The sequence below is a fragment of the Narcine bancroftii genome, chromosome 1 (genome assembly GCF_036971445.1).
Source record: "Narcine bancroftii isolate sNarBan1 chromosome 1, sNarBan1.hap1, whole genome shotgun sequence".
Classification (NCBI taxonomy): Eukaryota; Metazoa; Chordata; class Chondrichthyes; order Torpediniformes; family Narcinidae; genus Narcine; species Narcine bancroftii.
The window spans coordinates 204,979,396-205,001,739 of NC_091469.1; the positions used below are offsets into that span (position 1 = coordinate 204,979,396).

Below are 22,344 nucleotides of genomic sequence, written 5' to 3' on the forward strand. Positions count from 1 at the left end.
ACATGCTTAAATGTGGACCATCTTGAGATTAAGAAAGAGGAGGTGCTGGATTTTCTTCAAAAGATTAGGACTGATAAATCCCTGGGAAGAGATGTACGCCAGTTTGCTATGGAAAGGAAGTGAAGAGATACCTGGGGCGCTGGCAATGATCTTTGCATCTTCCTTGGCTACAGAGAAGGTATCTGAGCATTGAAGAATTGCAAACATTGTGCCCTTGTTTAAAAAAGATAATATGAAAAAATTCTGGGAATTATAGACCAGTGAGTCTTACATCCGTGGTGGGAAAGCTATTGGAGAGGATTCTTAAGGACAAGATTTGAGGAATTAGAGAAGTACAGTCTTCTCAGGGAGAGTCAACATGGCTTTGTGAGTGGAAGGTCATGCATCACTATTTTGAGGAGGTAACAAAATAAATTGACAAAGATAGGGCAGTAGATGTGTTGTATATGGCTTTTAGTAAGGCATTTGACAAGGTTCCCCTCTGGGAAACTCATTCAGAAAGTCATGGCTGTGTGGATTAAGAATTGGCTTGAACGTAGAAAGAAGAGAGTAGTACTGAAAGGAAAGCATTCTGCCTGGAGGTCAGTGACTAGTGGAGTTTGCAGGAATCTATTTTAGGACCCCTGATGTTTGTGATTTTTTTTTTATAAATGACCTGGATGAAGAATTAGAAGGATGGGTCAGTGAATTTGTGGATGATATGAAAGTTGGAGGTGTTGTGGATAGTGTTGAAGATGGTTTAGGTTGCAATAGGATATAGACAAGATGCCGAGCTGGGCAGAAAAGTGACAGATGAAGTTCAATTCAGGTTTGTGCAAGGTCAAACTAGAAGGCAGAGTACATGGTTAAAGGTAGGAAATTTAACAGTATGGAAGAACAGAGGAATCTTGGGATCACTGTTCCCTGTGTGCGTGTGCACGCGGACACACGTTTTGCAACCAGCGCACAAAGCAAATTAACGTACACACAAAAGGTTAGTTACCTAAAATAATGTAGTAATTATTGAAAATAATCTCTTAGCTAACGGTTTCTGTTAACTAGTTAGTCAGTTTTTCAAATACCACATTTGCACATCACTAATTTATTCCACCTCACCTTTCCTGTTCCGGTTTGTAGAACTACAGCACGGCTACAGCCATGTTTGATGGACAGTGTTCATATCGTTAAAAAGATCTATTTCAAATTCTGTAAACAGCTTATTGAGATTTTATTGAAAAAATATTGATTTATTTTGTTGAATTCAAAAGATGCGAAGGACATGAAACACAAAAGAACTGCAAGTTTGTTTAATGGCTTAATGAAATAGTAGAAACTGCTACACTGAAAGTCATGAGCATTTATGTATGATTTGGAAATATTTATGTATGATTTGGAAACTGGATTGATCTGTTTGTACTGTCATGAGGGGAAAGTTGGTGGAGAATTTGCTAGTGGAAAGGAGTGGGATGATATTTGGAAACTTGACTTATTCAAGCATCATTTGGCAAGTAAATTACATTTGGACAGTGTACAAAATCTCAGGCAACAAAATCCATTATTACCCTTTACAATGTTGGTTATGTCTGCCTAGATTTTGTCATACTTTGATGAAGGGCTAAGCCCAAAACATTGGTTATATATCTTTATCTTTGCTCTATAAAGTCTACTGTTTGATCTGCTGAGTTTCACGCGGACACACGTTTTGCAACCAGCGCACAAAGCAAATTAACATACACACAAAAGGTGTGTTTTTATTTAGAATATTATGTTCAGTTCTGGTCACCTCATTACAGGAAGGATGCAGAAGCTATGCAGATGAGATTTATCAGGATGTTGTCTGGATTGGAAAATATGTCTTATTAGTAGAGCTAGGGCATTCTTCTCTTTGGAGTGAAGATAATGGGAGGTGACTTAAAAGTTTTACAAGATTAAAAGCGGCATCGTTTGGGAGGACAGCCAGCACCTTTTTCCCCAGGGCTGGAGTAGCAAACACTAGAAAACATCTGTACCAAGTGAAGGGAGGAAAGTTTAAGGGAGGTATCAGGGCTAAGTTTTTTTAAATATACAGAGTTGTGGGTACCTGGAATGCATTGCTAGTTGTGGTGATGGAGACTAGAACAATAGGGGCATTTAAGAAGCTGTTTGACGGGCATATTAATGAAGGAAAAATAGAGGGTTATGAGGTAGGAAGGGTTTAGATTTTTTTAGTAGGCACATATGGGTTGACACACCTCATGGGCTGAAGGGTCTGAACTGTTCTGTGTTGTTCTATGTTCAAAGTTAATCAAAACTTTATGTTACACTCAATTTGATCACATTTCTAACACCGTTAGCGTAATGCGATTACAGTGCCAGTGACTGGTTCAAATCTGCCATTGTCTGTAAAGAGATTGCTTGTTCTTCCATTGATAGTGTGGGTTTCCTATGGGTGTTCTGGATTCCTCTCACATTCCAAAGACGTACAGGCTCAATAGTTAATTAGTCACATCGGTGTATTTAGGCAGCGCGGTTTCATGGCTGGAAGAGCCCTTTACCATGCTGTATCGTTAAACAAAGTAAAATTTGCATCTACCTGATAATGATTTTACACAAATAGCAGACAAAAGAGACTGGCAGAACCTATGGACACAAGGTAGCCACCTGCATTCGTGATCGCCATTGTAACATTAGAAAGATAGAAAACAATCTCGACATGGCAAGATTTTCAAACTAAAAAACACAAAGGCTGAAGAGACTGGAATCTTGCATGAAAAAAAAAACAATAAGCTGGAGGAACTCAATGGGTCAGGCAATGTCCATGGGAAGAAATGGTCAATCAATGTTTTGGATTGGGACCTTTTATCAAAAGTAAACAAAAATGTGCTTTTACGATAATAAAGGGGGAAGGAAGACGGGGAGAGGTCAAGAGATAGGGTATTTGACGAAGTGGGGAAACAGGGAAAGACCATTGGGAAGTGGAAGGAGGTGGGGAAGTTGGAGATAAAAGTAAGGGCAGGAGTAGGTAAAGAGATGGAACCAGATGGAGGTTACATAACAATTGAACATTCATTGTTTACACTGAGGTTTAAGGTTCCCTAGGAGGAATGATGCACTGTTCCTCAAGATTCAATTTGGCCTCAGTTTTACTTGTGCTAAAGAGCTCAGATTCAGATTTATTGTCAGAGTATATACATACAACCCTGAGATTCTTTTTCCCCGCAGGCGTAACAGAATTATCACTAATTGGTAGTGCAAAAAAAATTGTACGAAGTGTAAACAAAAAAGAACTGTGGCAGATAACGAATGTAAACAAACTGACTGTGCAGAGAGAACAAAAAAAATCAGTAAAGTGCACAAGTAAGAGTCCTTAAATGAGTCTCTAATTGAGTTAAGGAGTCTGATGGTGGTAAAACCTGGTGGTACGAGCCTTGTGGCACCTTTACCTCTTTCCTGATGGCAGCAGTGAGAACAGAGCATGTGCTGAGTGCTGTGGATCTTTGATGATTGCTGCTGCTCTGACGGAAGCGTTCCCTGTAGATGTATTCAATAGTTGGGGGGGAGGGAGTATTGCCTGTGGTGTCTTGGGCTGTGTCCATGACCTTTTGGAGGGCTTTATGCTCAGCGGTATTGGTGTTCCCATACCAGACCATGATGCAGCTGGTCAGCACACTTTCCACCACACCTCTGTAGAAATTTGCCAGGGTTTCTGGTGTCATACCAGACCTCTGAAAACTCCTGAGGAAGTAGACGCGTTGACATGCTTTCTTCACGGTGCTATTGGTGTTATTGATGTGTTGGATCCAAGAAAGATCCTCCAAGATAGTGACTCCCAAGAACTTAAATGTGCTCACCCTCTCCACCTCTGATCCCCCAATGATCACTGGATTATACATTTCTGACTTTCCTTTCCTGAAGTCAACAATCAGCTCCTTAGTTTTGGTGACATTGAGTGCAAGGTTGTTGTTGGTGCACCCTTCAGCCAAGTTTTCCATCTCCATCCTGTTTGCTAACTCGTCCCCTTCCTTTATCAACCCACTACCGTGGTATCGTCAGGAAATTTGTAGATGGTGTTATTGTTGTACAATCGTAGGTGTAAAGTGAGTAGAGCAGGGGCTATGAATTCAGCCCTGTGGTGCTCCAGTACTGATGGAGATTGTGGAGAAGTTCTTGCCAATCTTCACTAATTGTGATCTAGAGGTGAGGAAATTCATAATCCAATTACACAGTGGGTGTTAACTCCCAGGTCTTGGGTGTTCTGAGGGTATGATGGTGTTAAATGCCAACTGTAGTCAATAAAGAGCATCCTGATGTATGCACCTTTGCTGTTCAGGTGTTCCAGGGCTTCGTGTACAGCCAGTGATATGGCATCCGCCGCAGGCCTGTTACTATAATAGGCAAACTGGAATGTCTCCATGTCACTGCTCAGGCAAGAGCTGATATGCTTCAACACCAGCCTTTCAAAAAACACTTTATCACTGTTGATGTAAATGCTACTGGTTGATAGTCATTAAGGCAGGTTACTACACTCTTCTTGGACACTGGTATGATTGACGCCTGCTTGAAACAGGTGGATATCCCGCCCTGCCGGAGTGAGATATTGAAGATATCCGTGAATACATTGGTAAGTTGGTCAGTACAGATTTTTAATACTCAGCCTGGTACTCCATCTGGACCAAGTATTATATACTCCTGAAGGCAGTATGCACGTCATCCTCAGATATGGACAGGATAGGATCATCAGGGGATGTAGGGGTGTGGCGGGGCTAGAGAGAAATTCCTAACTGACATATCACTGATGGTATAGTGGAACAATAAACTTTGCAATAAAGTATAAACTATACTTCAAAGTTCCAGGTCTCAGCCCAATCTGCTTCTACCCTACTAATCAACTGGTTAATTAAACAAATGAATGAATTAAAAATTTAACCTTCAAACCCTGGGATTGGTTTCAAGAGCAGGAAGGTCTTGCTGCAACTAAATAATAGTGAAGCAGTGTGAAATACACAAGTCTGCAGACACCGTGATTGCAGTAAAAGCACAGAAAATGCTGGAGGAACTCACCAGGAACATTTCAGCATCCAAAAAAGCAAAGATATATTGTCAACTTTGGGCCTGACCCCTTCTAAAGGAATAACAAGAATGAGCCAAAAGCAAGAAGTCTCAGAATTCAGACAATGCTTACTGAGGGAGTAATCCAATCCAACAAAAGGTATTAATTGGATACGATAAGGGACTAGGTAAGAATTTATCATGTTTGTGTGAAAGGAGATAGGGAAAAGGGAGAGAGACTGAACTGGAAGAAGGCAACCGGGGGTGGGGGAGCAGTTCCACAGAAGGCGAAGAGGGGAATGTGTCTTGTGATGGAATCACGTACATAGTGGAAATGGCTGAGGAGGATGTGTTGGATGCGGAAGCCGGTAGGGTGGTAGGTGAGGACAAGAGAAATCCTGTCCTTGTTGAGTGTGGGGGCAGAGAGAGCCAGGGCAGACGTGCAAATACTGGAGGATATGCGGGTGAGAGTCAAGTTGATGGTGATAGAGAGAAAGCCACCTTTTTTTGAAGGAGGACATCTCTGATGATCTGGCATGGAAGTCCTCATCCTGGGTGCAGATATGACAGAGAAATTGAGAGAATGGAATGCTTACAGGGGACAGGGTGGGAAGAGGTGTAGTCAAGATAGCTGTGGGAGTTGGTGGGTATATAGAAGATGTCTTTTGATAGTTTATTTCTCGAGATGAAGACAGAGATATCAAGGAAATGGAGAGTGTAGCTAGAAATGGACCAAGAGAATTGAAGGTCGAAGTGGAAGTTGGCTGCAAAGTGGATGAAGTCAATGAGCTCATCATGGGTAGATGAGGCAGCACCAATAGTCATCGATGTAGCAGAGGAAGAGTTGAGGGACCTTGCCTGTGTAGGCTTGTAGCATGGATTGCTCCTCATAGCCAACAAAAAGGCAGGCATAGCTGGGCCCCATGAGGCTACCCATGGCTACCCCTTTGACCAGAAAAAATGGGATGAGCCAAAGGAGGAATTTATTAAGGACAAGTTCTGCCAGCCGGAGGGTGATGGTGGAGAGGGATTGTGGGTCTACCTGGAGTACTGGATGCATTTTTAGCCTCCTTACTCGAGAAAGGATGTACCGGCTTTGGAGGCAGTGCAGAGGAGCTTCACCAGATGGATGCCAGAAATGACGGGGTTAGCCTACGGGGACTATCCTAACTGGAGTACAGAGGAATGGAGCGAGATCTTAAAGAAACATAAAATTATGAAAGAAATAGATAGGGTAAAAGATGGGATTGGTTTCCACTGTCATGTGACATTAGCACTAAAGGACATAGCCTCAAGCTTCAGGTAGAAAAGAAGGAAATTATGATGAACTGTTTCTTGAAGAGGGTATTGAATCTGTGGAATTCTCTGCCCAATGAAGTAGTAGAGGCAGCCTCATTAAATGTACTTGAGACAGGTAGATAAGATCTTTGTATAGTAGGGCAAACAACAGTTATGGGGAGCAGGTAGGTTAATGGACCATAGACCCTTGCCAGATTAGCCACTATCTTATTGAATCATGCAATGGACCAGATGACCAACTTCTGTTCATATTTCTTATGTCCTATCCCTGGGCAAAGGAGGAAAGGATTAAAACAACAGCCAAAAAGAATCCTAACTACACTGAGTGACTCTCATTGTAACTCTCATTCAGAGAACTGAGAGATGAGGAAGAAAGGCCCTTCCATTTCTTAACGAGAAGAAACCCGCAACAGAATATTAGTAAACTCTGCATTTTGTATTGAAAGTCAGCGCTCTCACAATTTAAACTAAAAACTAAAGCTGCAAGCTATATAATTTTATGTACAATTTAACCTAACACTGGAAAATATATTCATGTGCGTTAACAGTGGCTTGTGTGTAATTAAACGTTAAACATCCAGACTCCTTCATGTGGGCAGAATTTTAATTAATTTGCAATGTGAATGATCCATCTCTTTGCATGACCCCTTCCTCCATTCCAAACACAGATAATAGATTAGATGAATAAATTAATTAGCAGTAGAATGGGTTGAAGATTTAATTAAAATATTACAGCAGTCTAATTACAGATCAAATATGGGGTACATGGATCAAGCTTTGCCTGCACTTTTTTGGTTACATGGCGTAGTCCCTGTTCCAATCCTATTCCAATGCGGAAACAGTAGCAAAAGCTGCCCGAAAAATTTGTAAGATTTCATAGTGAAGAGGAAACTGTAATTTTAAGGAAGGACTGGATTAAAGCAGAGAGGCAATTTTCAGTTGCCAAATAATCCATCAACATCTTTGGAATTTCCTAGACAATTGGATATTACTCCTATTAATATCCAAATACATATTTCATATTTTGCACATTTACACAGGAGTATAATTTTTTCCCCAATAAACATGGAAAGTTTAAAAACAGGAAATATACAACCAGTCTGGACCCCATTCCATCCGCAAGTCTACGATGACTCTGATGTTCTAGACCCCAATTCCACTGTTCGTCAATGATCCAGGCAGCACTCTAGCCACCCAACTAACTAGCCAGAGTGAGGCAGATGATGAATAATCAGGACTTCCAACCACCAGATGTCAAATTAATCGAGTCTTACTGTAATTTCTGTAAGCACTGATGACAAGGTAAACATCTTATTCAAGGAGTTAGCCTTCTCAAGGCATAGACCAGGCAGAAAGCCCAGAAGAATATACATTTGAATTAAAGATGGTCAGATTTGGGATTGCAGTAATTCTAGATTTAGACTTCTCTAGGTAATTTATCTGATGGCTGCAAATAATTATATTTCTGCTGAGAAATGTTCAAGGAAAGAACTGCCATTGAGGAGAACGAAGTCAACATAAAATCATAAATCTTGACAAATAGTTTTCATGTAATGCACCTGATTAAAAATTTACGGAGCACCTTTTCAATGTTGAAAGAATGTGCAAGTTCTTTAAAGTCATCCCAGGAGAGGCAACTGGCCAGAAAGGAGGAAATATCAGGAGTTGTGAACAAAACCTTGAGAAGTGCTTGGTTTTAAGCAATGTCAGAGACAAGAAGTCATCGGATAATTGATCTACATCTCAACTCCATCCAATCACTTGAATTCTCCAGGCTCAAATTTTTGCAAAACAACCATATCTATTAATTTCAGCAGTTAAAGCTTCAAATAACTCTTGACTTGATGATTTTTTGGGGGGATAGATTCCAAATTTCCATGAACTAGAATGGAGGGAAGAGGGAGAGGTGAAGGAAATTTTAAAATTTAGCCCCTGTGCAGAAGAAAGTAGAGCTATCAGTGATGCTGCCAATCAGCATGGAAAAGCACAGCAGGATGGGTAAAATCTGGAGTCCAAGGGAGAGACTGTCATTGCAGGAAGGGACCAAGATTTTCCAAAGTGCAAGTCTGAGAAAAGTGGGATGGGGAGGCAATCTGGAATTAGATAACAAGGACATGTTACGGACAATAGAAGTTTAAAATAGAATGGGATACAGGAAATCATTTTGTATCAGCTGAACTTTACAGGGAATGAAGTAATCAAGTCAGATATCAATACAGGTACATAATATTTTATCCAAAACCCTTGGGACCAGACACTTCGGAATTTTTCAGATAACAGAATAATGGTGACTTGAAGGGGTAGGTGTGACTTGAAGGGGTAATTTTCCCCCACACCCCCCCCTCCCCATCTGAGTGCCACTGCCCCGGCCATGCAAGGAATGCTCACCATGCTCTGTACACTCGTCCTACTTCCTTGTCCTAGGATTCACTCTCAGTTATAAAATGCCAAATACAACAGGGCAGCCACCAAGGCCAGATCTTGTGAGACCTCCTTGTCGCCATTAATTTTGACACATTTGCCATGCCTGCCATTGGCATAATTTTGCATAGATACACCCCTGACCAGATGAGTCTTTGGATGGGGAGGGGGTTGCGGCAGTCTGACAGGGATCGGGGTTTGTGGTGGCTCTGGACGGGGAGGGGTGGTTTGTGGCAGCACTTTGCGGGGGGGGGGGGTTGCGGTGGTGCTGGATGGGGAGGGGGTGTGGCAGCAGAGCTGGACTGAGCTGGGGGTGGGGGAGAGGCTAAATGAAGTGAGATAAAGATAGGCCATAAAATTACTAGCACTTAGACATGTTGCTGAATGGGGGTGGGTCATATTTGATGCCAAATGCATTCTTTGGTGTGCAGACAACATCCGTGGAAAAATGTTCCGTTTTCAGAATTTCAGATAAAAGATTATGTACCTGTACTATATTGTCAAATAGGCTGATATTACAAATGGTTAATGGAGAAAACAAGTTGGACACTTTGCTCAAGTCAAACAATGCATCAGAACTATGAACAGCCTGAGCATTAGCTAGAAAAATGTTATGGTTGTGCATGACTAGATATTGAGCAAGCAATCCAAATAGAGGGGCATTAGTGTAGGTAAATCTGGTCCTGTCAGGTATCAAGAGGGGCTATTACAGATGAATGGTATGAACAAAATGAGGTATATACAGAGACAGCAGATAAGGGAAGAGAAAACTGCAGCCCTATACCTTGAGGTATCAGAAAGTATACAGATAATTAGCAACTGGTCTTAGATGGGGAAAATTATTTTAAATTGTTAAAAAAATTCAGAGATAGTAACGCTGTTCAAGTATTGCCTAATGAAAAGAATAGGGATAGGCATTAAACGTCAGTGAAGTTCTACCCATGTAAAACAATTGGAGGCAACCACACAATAAAGTAAACAGTGATTATGTTTGCAGCGTATAAATCACGAATTCTGCCACATCCCAGCAATATTAAATAATTGAACAAGTTGAAATATTTAAAAATTAAAATGATTCCCTCACAGAGCTTCAATACAACTCCAGGATTTTTTTTTCTACTCACCATTTTGACAGTAGATCTCCCCAGGTCTCCAAAATCTTTTCACCACATTCTTTGGACACATCACCAGAGCCACTCAGGAGAGGCTCATCATTATCTGAAGAAAGACAGTACTAAACTAAATGACTGAAGCCAACTTTCCTGCCATCCATCAAAATCTTGACATTCATGTCAATCAAATATGTTTTTTTAATCAAATATTTCCAAGTAACAACTTTAACCATGAAAGCTGAATGAATACAATGTTCTTCTGGCTTCAAATTTTGTTCCCCTTTCTACATTATGACATTCTTAGCAGTTGCTCTTTAATCTACTTGAAATGCAGAAGACAAAAGGTCAATTAATTTGTTTTTAAATGCATCAGAACTTTTCCAAGTGTAGATGATCACTGTAGTGTTAATACTCTTTTCAAAATTAACTATCCTTCAAAAAAAATTAAGGAAAACAATTGTGCTGGGATTGACAAAAAAAAAGCATCTCTCTAATTCTACATTAACCTTAATGAGAATCTCCAGGTCAATGCCAACTTGCGAGTCTGTAACAATGAAAACATTTGGAAGCGGAAATGTACACATTACACACGAAGTCCCCAAGTTAAAAATGGGCTAACCATGATGAGTGAAAGCCACAAGGTGGCCCTCCCATCTCAGATCAAAATGATTTCTACACTCGGCTGACCGAAACCAATGCCAAAGAAATACTTTGATTACAATCCCAAAACCAGGAAAGGATTTAACAAAATTCTAAAACTGCTAGTTGCGCAAGCTTCACAAAGTGAACCAACCTTCCTCTTCATCATCATCGGGCGGTGAAGGAATGATGGAGCCCTGCGATCCGTAATAAGGTAGACGCATTGTGGGGCTTGCCGTTGTTTTCCTTCGCTCACGCTCAGACTCACTTTCTAAACTTGCAACCTCATACAGTGTATCACTGTTGCTCTTTCTTTCCTTTTGGTCAATCTGCAAAGCAATTCCAAGGTTGTTCAGATATACATAGCATGCAGAATCAACAACATTCAATAAATAACCTTGCAATTGGACTTGATTAGATCCCTCGATATAAAAAATAAATATATATATCTGTGCTCCATTCAAATTAGCCAGGAAAAAAATGATTTAAATATTCTGAAAGCATTTAAGTAACACCACTGATGCAAGTTGCGCAACTTGCATTTGACAATAGACAATAGACAATAGGAGCGAGTAGGCCGTTTGGCCCGTCGGGCCAGCACCGCCATTTTAGATCATGGCTGATCATTACCATCAGTACCCCTTTCCAGCCTTATCCTTTCCCAAGGTAAACTCTCCTGAGTGACAAAAGGCATCATAAATAAGGAAACGTGGGAACATGAAGTATGGTGCAGTGGCCAAGTTGTCTGAAAAAATCAAATACTCTTTCAAAGGCAGAGTAATCTTGATGATGATAACACAAAGCAGAAGTTTAATCCCCTTTCAAGGTGCAAATCTTAACCGCACTACTTTACTAAGTAGCTAAAATTGGATCGAGAGCATCTGTGAGAAGACAAAGAAAGGCTACAAATCAGTATTTTCTTCAACTTTTGACCATTAACTGGGTGTGGACTTGAAAAGCATTGCCAACTTCCTACAGGAGCTCACATTCTAGAACATAGAATAAATAGTGCAGCACAGGAACAGGTCGTTCAGCCCACATTACTGCACAGATAGGATGCCCAATTTAACAAAACTGCTGATTGCACTTGATGCCTATCCTTCTATTCCCTTCGCAATTATGTGTCTGTCCTAAAGCCTCGAGCACTGCCACAACCACAAAGCAGTATACAATCTAAGAACAATTAGAAGAAAAATTGATGATTTCAGAGTTAAATGATACTAAGGTCATTGAAGCTGGCAGGCAAAACTTGCTCATTATTCTCTCAACACAGAAAGTGCTAATCAAATTACCTGTTTAAGCTTCAAATAAAAAGTTTCTGTATAACTTCGTTTACTGAAAGGCCAAAACATTCTTTCACTCGGAGGGCACACTCTCACTTTGGTCTCCAGCAGAAATCGAACTGGCTCTTGCACTTCAGTGACAACCAGATCAACTGCTGTTGTCATGTAAAGCAACCTGTCTGAAAGAGGTATAAAGTTGTTTAATAACATGGCATTGCAAATTATGTCATTTAACCAAAAATAAATGTCATAGGTACCCCATTGAAATTGCATAATTTCATTATCCGACATCAAATTTACCAGAGAATATTAAATCACTGCAATTTTCTTACCAAAAATCAAATGGGCATTAGTAACTGCACAGTTCCAATGCCCCTTTCCCTTCAAGGCCATTCATTGCTGGGCTTGGCTGCAATAGTTACATGTAGATCAAAAATCATACCAAGAATCAGTAAATTCACCTAACAATACTTATCGAGTGCTTACGAATTCAAGCTACTTTGTAAAATGGGGTTAACTGCACAATTTGCCCGGTTAGTGCCCCACTCACAAGGCAGCTTGAAAGGATCCAACCCGGTCAGCGGGCTCCAAAATCAACCAGGTCCCTGCCCTACCTCGGACGTAGTCAGGGAACCCAGTTAAACTTACCTAGGTCGCGTCCATCGGCGGCTTGAAACAAAAGTGGCCGAACCCAGTTACTCCTGTGTCATCACCTACTGCGTCATCGCGGGGAAGGGATCCCCTTAAATTACCGCGTTGGCGATTTACTAGGTCAATTTCCCCCTTCCCCTCAACGTGAAAGGTGCTTGAAGCACCTTTAGCCCACTAATCGCACCTGGGTCCCTGGAGGGCTATCCAGGAGCTGCAGCATAAAAACACCTAATACTGCAAAATCCTTCCTTCCTATTGAACTATGCCACTCACCTCTGCTCCTGATTAATAATGGACACGTCACAATTCCTTTATTTTAAGCAGAGTTGGATAGCTTTACTTCAATGAGATGCTTTCTGGATTACTTTAGACGTGTAAAACAACAGTGTCGGCGTCTGTATCTAATGTCACATAACATTCTGTATTTGACAGCATGTTAGACCCAGTTGTGTTTTTTTTTTCAAAAAAATGGCTCAAAAATATTCCCCCAGTTGTAATTGCCAAGTTGAAATTAGAGTGATGATGGTGAGTAATGCTGTTGGTCTCCGCACCGGTCATTGTTGTGTTGAGAAACTGTCAGGTTCGAGAGAGATGAGTCTGGACACTGGTTTGCAATCAAACATTACTTTTATTAACACACAATTAATAGAAGAGTGTGGGAAAATCGTAGCGAGAGCAAAAGCACACATGCATTCAATAGAATAGCGTGGGAAAAAAGTGCACAATTAATAATGACATATGCACACAATGTATAAAGGAGCATGGGAAAATACACAAACAATTTGAGAAAACATACACATACTATTTATAAAAAAAGCATGGGAAAATTTCCTACAAGTATTGATCGAAAAAAGTGGATTTTTCAAACTTTCTTTCCACTCACATACCACCTTAAGTAATTCCTTATTGGCTGACAGTGGGGGAGTGGGATGGTGAGCATCAGATTGTTCAAACTGAGGACAAACCCACAGACCAGCTTGCTCACAATCTGGCATACCCAAGTGTCAAATCTAAGGCTAAGGTTCAGGTTAGTTTGTCAATATGCTGGCAGCAGGATAATCATCCCACCTGTGTTCACTGGTCTTCTTTCTCAGAGGTTATGTATCACTATAAACTGCCACTTTTGGTTGGCACATGCTTTCATTACCTGGTGTCTGTTTCTACCTCAGTGGGATCAGTGCCTTATTTCCTTTCCGGTACTTGTGCATTTTGATACATCCTAAGGTAAGTTTATTGTCTGCATAGTGGGTGACCTTATATTCACACCTTAAGTGAGGTGTGGGTTTTGGGTTAGGGTTATGGTTGGGGTTCTGGCTCGGGCTCGGTGTGGGCCTCAGCTTAGGGTTAGGGCTATAGTTTGGGTTCTGGTTAGGGTTAGATGTTGGGTTTCAGGGTAGGGTTGGGTTAGGCTTAGCGCCCCACAGCAACAGAGAACAGGCAGCGGATCGCAGGACAGCGGCCTGCGGGAGAGAGCAAGAAGCACTAAAAAAAATTACGGTACACAATACATGTCATGATCCAAGTTGGCCCCGGAATGTCTGCAGTGGACTTTACACAGCAGGCGTTTCAGGAAATTACTAAGGGTCTAGGCGAAAAAAAAGACAGGACTGGAATATCATGACCATTCTGGTTCCGTGATTTTTTAAAAAATACTGCACGAGTTTCAGGGGAAAAAACCCGGAATAATATCCCAGAATGAAGTAGCAGTGTAAAAAGCATATTTGACACCCCATGTAAATCAAATTCCATCACATTGTCCAAATATGGCCCAATATTCAAATTTCAATTTTGCCACAGATGATGTCATTGCCGCCAAATTTTATTTTGTAGGAACTTTGTGAAAAATTCAGTGATATGGACAGAACATATGGACACACCCAAGGGGTTCAATAAAATCAACCAATTCAGCCTCAGTAATCGAAACAAATTATCATTGAGAGGACTTTTGCATCAAATTGTTAAATGCACTGTCAAGAAACATAATTTCCTAAATAATTGGAAACAACAGCAGTAGAATGGCCACTTCATATGTGTCATTCCTTATTGTGTATTGCTTGAACCTGACCCTTCCAATCCCCCATGAACAAGCTCATCCAGTACTCTAAATCCCAACTTGCACCAAATGAGAATCATTCATCATCCCCCTTGGTGATCAAGATGCGCTTTCATGTTTTCACTCATGCCCTCTCATCCATCGCTCAGCAAGGAAACAGAGATCCTTCATCCAAATCTTTGCTAACTAATCCCATTTTCCATCCCACATATTCCCATCCACAGATTCTACCACACACCCAAACAAGGAACAATTTAACCCACGCAGCGACAGGGAAAAGGTACAGACTCCACACCGATGGCACAGGATAGAACCAGGATCGCTGGAGCTGTGAGCATAACCTTTACAATCCATGCCATACCAGATTTCACCACACTCTCAACCTAACTTCTCACAGTTTATAACCATCTATGAACTCGGGTGTTCCTCTGCCTTTTGGTGCTCTGTTCTCAACAACATCTAACCTTAAATCCCTCAACCCCAACCCATCTCTCTACTTTGACATGCTTCATAAATCCTCCTTCAAGCATTTGGTCACCAGTTGAACCCAATCCTTTGAATTATCTTGGGACAGACCATTACCTTATAAATGTGATAGATGCTGAGCAAATGCAACTTGCTGTCCCAAGTAGACATTTCTAATATATAAGGAAGAACATAAAGCACAACTGATCTCAGGCAATGAGCACCCTTAATTCAATTTTTTTTAAGATGGTGAATTAAACCCTGACATAACAACCACTGATTTTACAAGTTCAACAAGCAAGTGAAACGGTTTATGCTGCTCTTTAGATTGGTCTCCTAATTGACAAATCAGTTTATGATAAAGGCATACAAGAGAATATTCTTTAAGATTATATTTTTGCTTTAAATCCTCAAGATTTATTACCTTTAGGTGTTTCTTCATTGACAGCTTGAAAATGTTGTGAGTTGGGATTCCAGCTGCCTGTAATTATGTAAGATTTACCATCTGAGCTTTTACCCATTGATTCCTGCAAATAAACATTGCAACAGACTGGAGTTAACACTAATTAACTAACATATAGCCTACATTACAAAACTACTTTGAGTTTTATAGTTCAGTCTGTGGTTGAAACTTAGCGCTGTGAAGCAATTATCAGGGGACAGTTACGCATTCATACATTTTTACTGGCATTTATGTAAGCTTTTGTGTTACCAGTTTGTTAAAACCTGTCAAACCTCAGAGGATATGAACAATGTGAGTGAGGGATTAGGACAAGAATAGACCATTTTGTTTTCTAGTTAATATAATTCAAGTACAAGGAAAACTTAGTAGGTCAGGCAGAACTGCATGAGAGAAAAACAGAGGTGAAAAGGCCATCGACCCGAAATATCAACACTTGATCCCTACAAAGACTGGCTGATCTGATTTCTATGTTTTTGCTAATCAATCACATTTTGAGCAACTTGCTTTCATTACTAAAAGCAGATAGAAGTAGAGAATTCAAAAGGGAATTAAGATTACTGAAGAATAATAAGAATGACAAACAGTGTCCTTTATATAGCAAGATAAAGATACATAACCAACATTTCGGCCTTGAGCTTCTCATCAAGGTGTAGGTTAATGAAGGGGTCAAGCCTGAAACATTGTTATGTATCTTTATCTTTGCTATATAAAGGTCACTGTTTTTCCTGCTGAGTTTCTCCAGCTTTGTGTTTTTACTTCAACCATGCTGTCTGCAGACTTTAATATTTTTAATCTTTCCCTATAACTCAGTTCCTGAAGTCCTGGCAACATCCAAGTAAATCTTCTCTGCAGTCTATCAATCTTATTGATATCTTTCCTTTAGTTAGGAGACCAAAGCCACACATAATACTCCAAATTTGGCCCGACCAATGTCTTTATACCTCACCATAACATCCCAACTCCTATACACAATGGTTTGAACTTATAAAGGCCAATATACCAAAACTTCTCTTTACAAGACTATATCTACCTGTGATGCCAGCATCAGGGAATTATGTATCTGTATTCCCAGATACTCATGTTCTACTGCAGTTCTCAGTGCCCTACCTTGGTTTGTCCTTCCAAAATACAACACCTCAAACTTGACTGCATTAACTTCCATCTGCAATTTTTCTACTAATTTTTCAACCTGGACCAGATTGCTCTGCGAGCTTTGAAAGCTCTCTTCAGTGTCCACAACATCTCCAATCTTTGTGTCATCTGTAAACTTGCTGATCCAATTTACCACATTATCAACCAGATCACTGATATAGATTTTTTTTTACATAGAACTTAGTTTTTTCTGTTCCAAGGTGTCTCCCTACCTTCCGGGAGTGGCCGTTCACATAGGAATGACCAAACCATATCACACCGCGAGTTTAGACAGAATATTTGGTGCGCTATTTATGTCCTATTCATGAGCCCGTTGTTCTCAGATCACTTGCAGTTCAGTTTAGATTGCAGGTGAACCGTGAACATGTCTAGGGGCCACAGAAGTAAAATTATGGAATGGGAATTCCCATTACGATCTTTTCACAGACAGCTGTGTAAAAACAAGATGTCAATCAACAATGGTCCCAGCACTGATCCCTGAAGCACACCACTAGTCACAGTCTAAGAAGCAATTATCCACTACCACTCTCTGGATCCTCCCTTGTTGGCAGAGTTGAATCCAGTTTACTACCTCACCATGAATATCAAACATCTGAAACTTCCTGACTAACTTCTGTGACAGTTTATGTTACATTTTAAAAATACTTCCCTTGTTGTTTGTAGTTGTTTAAACACTGTTACAAGTGATTTACTGTTGCAACAGTATATATAAAAAAAGTTATCCAAAAATATCATTTATCCAAAATAGGGCCAGTTCTGACCATTTTGGATAATTGGAATTGTACTGTACATGCGTCAGCCACACCAGCCTACAATTTCCAGGATAACTTTTGAAGCCTTCTTTAAACAATGGAACAACATGAGCCTCCTGCCAATCTACCAGCAACATATTCATTGTGAAGGACATTTAAAATACTTCTGCCAGAGCTCCTGCAATTTCTACACTAACTTCCTTCAAGGTCCAAGGAAAGAGCTTGTTGGGTCCTGGGGATTTATCCACCCTTATTTGCTTTAAAACACTAAGTACCTCCTCCTCTTTAATTAGTACAAGTTCCATGACCTCTGTTTGTTTTCCTTACTTCCCTGGACTCTGTGCCAGTTTCCTGAGTAAATATTGATGCAAAAAAAATTAATGATCTTCCCCATCTCTCTGGCTCCATGCATAGCCGACCACTCTGATCTTCAAGAGGACTAACCTTTTGCTCTTAGTATACCTGTAGAAACACTTAGGTTTTCCTTTACACTGTTTGCCAAAGCAATGTTTCACCTTCTTTTAGCCCTCCTGATTTCTTTAAGTTTTATCTTTTATTTTTCGTACTCCTCAAGTACCTCATTTGTTCCTTGTTGCCTATACCTACCATCTCTTCTTCTGAACCAGATCTCCAATATCGCTTGAAAACCCAGGTTCCCCATGCCTGTTATCTTTGTCTTTAATCCTGATGGGACATGCAAACTCTGTGCTCTCAGAATTTCACCTTTGAAAGTCTTCCTCTTACTTAGTACATCCTTGCCAGAAAACAATTTATCCCAATCCACACATTCCAGATCCTTTCTTATTTCTTCAAAATTGTAGAGAAGCCAATTCCACAATTGATCTTTCTCCAATTTAGAATCTCAAAATGAGGACCCAGACTTATTCTTCTCCATAATTAACTTGGAACTAACGGCATTATGATCACTGGACCCAAAATGTTCCCCGACACATTCTTCTGTCACCTGTCCTGCCTCGTTCCCTAATTAGGAGATCCAGTATTGCACTCTCTCTCTAGTTGGTACATCCATATATTGATTTAGAAAACTTTCCTGAACACATTTGAGAAACTCTAAGCCATCCAGCCCTTTTACAGTATGGGAGTCCCAGTCAATATGTAAAAAGTTAAAATCTCCTATCAAAACTGTTACAAGCCCAGAGAACCCCAAAACCCAGCAGCAATAGAAATTCACCAAGACTATAGTTACTTAAACAAAAGTTAATTTTAATTTTCTTTAAATATAAAAACAGGATCAATCTTTAATTTATTACTATTAACTTAGCTTAACCCCCTTCTAATTCTAAGCACACGTGTATGTAATGTGTATATGTTCAGGAAAGTTCTTTGTTTCACAGTCCAATCATTCACTTCTCACTTCTCCAAGTTTGCCGATATGAGGCAATTCTTGTACGGGTACACGATCCTTTATCCCGAACCCTTGGGGGAGAGCGTGTTCCGAACTTCAGATTTTTCCAGATTTCGGAACGAAAGCCAGACTGTAAACTAGACATCAAAACAGACGTCCTACTATGGCAGCAAGAACATATGAATACTCACAATCAGTGTGAAAACATTATTACAATTTATTTATAGAGTAATATACTGGTAATGAATAATTAAATACCTGTAGTGGTATAATTTGAAACGAAAATACACGATCCTTAAGTATATACATTACCGCAATATTTCTGTAGAGAGACACATGAGTATTCACACTAATTTGAATAAAGAAAGAATACAAATACTATTACAGTTTATTTATATATTACAGCCATAAATTTGTTCAAACTAGGCTAAATACGTATCTGCAGTTAAGCAGTTAAGAGGGTCCGTCAGTGTCACCAATTACGAAATCAGATTGCAGGCAGACTTCCAACGATCCACCAGGAATGGGATTCTTAAGTGATGAAGTAGCACTATGAGAGAAGGCATTTTTACAGACATCAAGTGTTATCTGTCTCATCACCATAGGTTTTTTTCCAAGCAATGTCTCTTTAATTGAGTAAACTCCCATAATCAGTTGCTCACTGATAAATGCATGTTGTTTAAGGCCAGCTATTAATTGATCACAAAGTTTCACCTTATCATCTATAGGAAATTTTTCACCCATGTTCACTATGTCATCACCACTACCATCTTCATTCTTATCCGTATTTAACACCATTTCAGCAACTTCCCCATCACTCAAGGAATGCACAACAGGTGCATCATTGTCAATGTTTAGCATTTCTGCAATGTCCACTTCTTCTAGCTTACTTAGACTTCCATCCGATAGAATTTTAGCATAAGTTAGGAGGTCTGATATCATCTTCTTCTCATTAGTGACACAAAATCCTTCGAACTCACCATTGATAGGATCGTTTTCGTCAAACATCTTTATTGGCCAAATTCTGTGCCAAGCATTTGTTAGTGTTGATTTATCAACATCATACCAAGCAGTTTTCTTTGGCTTGGCTTCGCGGACGAAGATTTATGGAGGGGGTAAAAAGTCCACGTCAGCTGCAGGCTCGTTTGTGGCTGACAAGTCCGATGCGGGACAGGCAGACACGTTTGCAGCGGTTGCAAGGGAAAATTGGTTGGTTGGGGTTGGGTGTTGGGTTTTTCCTCCTTTGCCTTTTGTCAGTGAGGTGGGCTCTGCGGTCTTCTTCAAAGGAGGTTGCTGCTCGCCAAACTGTGAGGCGCCAAGATGCACGGTTTGAGGCGTTATCAGCCCACTGGCGGTGGTCAATGTGGCAGGCACCAAGAGATTTCTTTAGGCAGTCCTTGTACCTTTTCTTTGGTGCACCTCTGTCACGGTGGCCAGTGGAGAGCTCGCCATATAACACGATCTTGGGAAGGCAATGGTCCTCCATTCTGGAGACGTGACCCATCCAGCGCAGCTGGATCTTCAGCAGCGTGGACTCGATGCTGTCGACCTCTGCCATCTCGAGTACTTCGACGTTAGGGGTGTAAGCGCTCCAATGGATGTTGAGGATGGAGCGGAGACAACGCTGGTGGAAGCGTTCTAGGAGCCGTAGGTGGTGCCGGTAGAGGACCCATGATTCGGAGCCGAACAGGAGTGTGGGAATGACAACGGCTCTGTATACGCTTATCTTTGTGAGGTTTTTCAGTTGGTTGTTTTTCCAGACTCTTTTGTGTAGTCTTCCAAAGGCGCTATTTGCCTTGGCGAGTCTGTTGTCTATCTCATTGTCGATCCTTGCATCTGATGAAATGGTGCAGCCGAGATAGGTAAACTGGTTGACCGTTTTGAGTTTTGTGTGCCCGATGGAGATGTGGGGGGGCTGGTAGACATGGTGGGGAGCTGGCTGATGGAGGACCTCAGTTTTCTTCAGGCTGACTTCCAGGCCAAACATTTTGGCAGTTTCCGCAAAGCAGGACGTCAAGCGCTGAAGAGCTGGCTCTGAATGGGCAACTAAAGCGGCATCATCTGCAAAGAGTAGTTCACGGACAAGTTTCTCTTGTGTCTTGGTGTGAGCTTGCAGGCGCCTCAGATTGAAGAGACTGCCATCCGTGCGGTACCGGATGTAAACAGCGTCTTCATTGTTGGGGTCTTTCATGGCTTGGTTCAGCATCATGCTGAAGAAGATTGAAAAGAGGGTTGGTGCGAGAACACAGCCTTGCTTCACGCCATTGTTAATGGAGAAGGGTTCAGAGAGCTCATTGCTGTATCTGACCCGACCTTGTTGGTTTTCGTGCAGTTGGATAATCATGTTGAGGAACTTTGGGGGACATCCGATGCGCTCTAGTATTTGCCAAAGCCCTTTCCTGCTCACGGTGTCGAAGGCTTTGGTGAGGTCAACAAAGGTGATGTAGAGTCCTTTGTTTTGTTCTCTGCACTTTTCTTGGAGCTGTCTGAGGGCAAAGACCATGTCAGTGGTTCCTCTGTTTGCGCGAAAGCCGCACTGTGATTCTGGGAGAATATTCTCGGCGACACTAGGTATTATTCTATTTAGTAGAATCCTAGCGAAGATTTTGCCTGCAATGGAGAGCAACGTGATTCCCCTGTAGTTTGAGCAGTCTGATTTCTCGCCTTTGTTTTTGTACAGGGTGATGATGGTGGCATCACGAAGATCCTGAGGCAGTTTACCTTGGTCCCAACAAAGCTTGAAAAACTCATGCAGTTTGGCATGCAGAGTTTTGCCGCCAGCCTTCCAGACTTCTGGGGGGATTCCATCCATACCTGCTGCTTTGCCACTTTTCAGTTGTTCGATTGCCTTATATGTCTCATCCAGGGTGGGAACCTCATCCAGCTCTAGCCTTAGGGGCTGTTGAGGGAGCTGGAGCAGGGCGGAATCTTGGACTGAGCGGTTGGCACTGAAAAGAGATTGGAAGTGTTCTGACCATCGGTTGAGGATGGAGATCTTGTCGCTGAGGAGGACTTTGCCGTCTGAGCTGCGCAGCGGGCTTTGGACTTGGGGTGAGGGGCCGTACACAGCCTTTAGAGCCTCGTAGAAACCCCTGAAGTCGCCAATGTCCGCACTGAGCTGGGTTCGTTTGGCGAGGCTAGTCCACCACTCATTTTGGATCTCCCGGAGTTTGCGCTGAAGATGGCTGCATGCGCGACGGAAGGCTTGTTTCTTCTCTGGACAGGACGGCTTTGTAAGGTGAGCCTGGTGGGCAGCTCGCTTCTTTGCCAGCAGCTCCTGGATTTCCTGGCTGTTTTCGTCAAACCAGTCCTTGTTTTTCCTGGAGGAGAAGCCCAGTACCTCTTCAGTGGATTGCAGTATGGTAGTCTTCAACTGATCCCAGAGGGTTTCAGGGGACGGGTCCGTGAGGCGGGTTGCAACGTCGAGCTTTGCTTTGAGGTTTGCCTGGAAGTTTCCTCTCGCTTCGTCTGACTGCAGGTTTCCAACATTGAACCTCTTTCTGGGGGCTTTATTGTTCCTGGGCTTTGGCTTGAAGTGAAGGTTGAGCTTGCAGCGAACCAGCCGGTGGTCAGTGTGGCATTCCGCGCTAGGCATGACCCTGGTGTGGAGCACATCTTGTTTGTCACTTTCTCGCACCAGGATGTAGTCCAGGAGGTGCCAGTGTTTGGATCGGGGATGCA

The 22,344-nt window shown here is 41.5% G+C and overlaps 1 protein-coding gene across 8 annotated transcripts in view; it reads right to left on the reverse strand.

Moving 5' to 3' along the window:
* LOC138738452 (rab GTPase-activating protein 1) overlaps positions 1–22,344 on the reverse strand; it is a 256,049-nt gene that overhangs the window by 137,368 nt on the left and 96,337 nt on the right. For all 8 annotated transcript variants that reach the window (XM_069888749.1, XM_069888718.1, XM_069888692.1 and 5 more), the window contains 4 exons: positions 15,355–15,457; positions 11,771–11,940; positions 10,633–10,807; positions 9,852–9,945 (listed from right to left, as the gene is read on the reverse strand). In XM_069888749.1, coding sequence (XP_069744850.1) covers positions 9,852–9,945; positions 10,633–10,807; positions 11,771–11,940; positions 15,355–15,457 — 542 coding nt within the window. The remainder of the gene's footprint in view (positions 1–9,851; positions 9,946–10,632; positions 10,808–11,770; positions 11,941–15,354; positions 15,458–22,344) is intronic.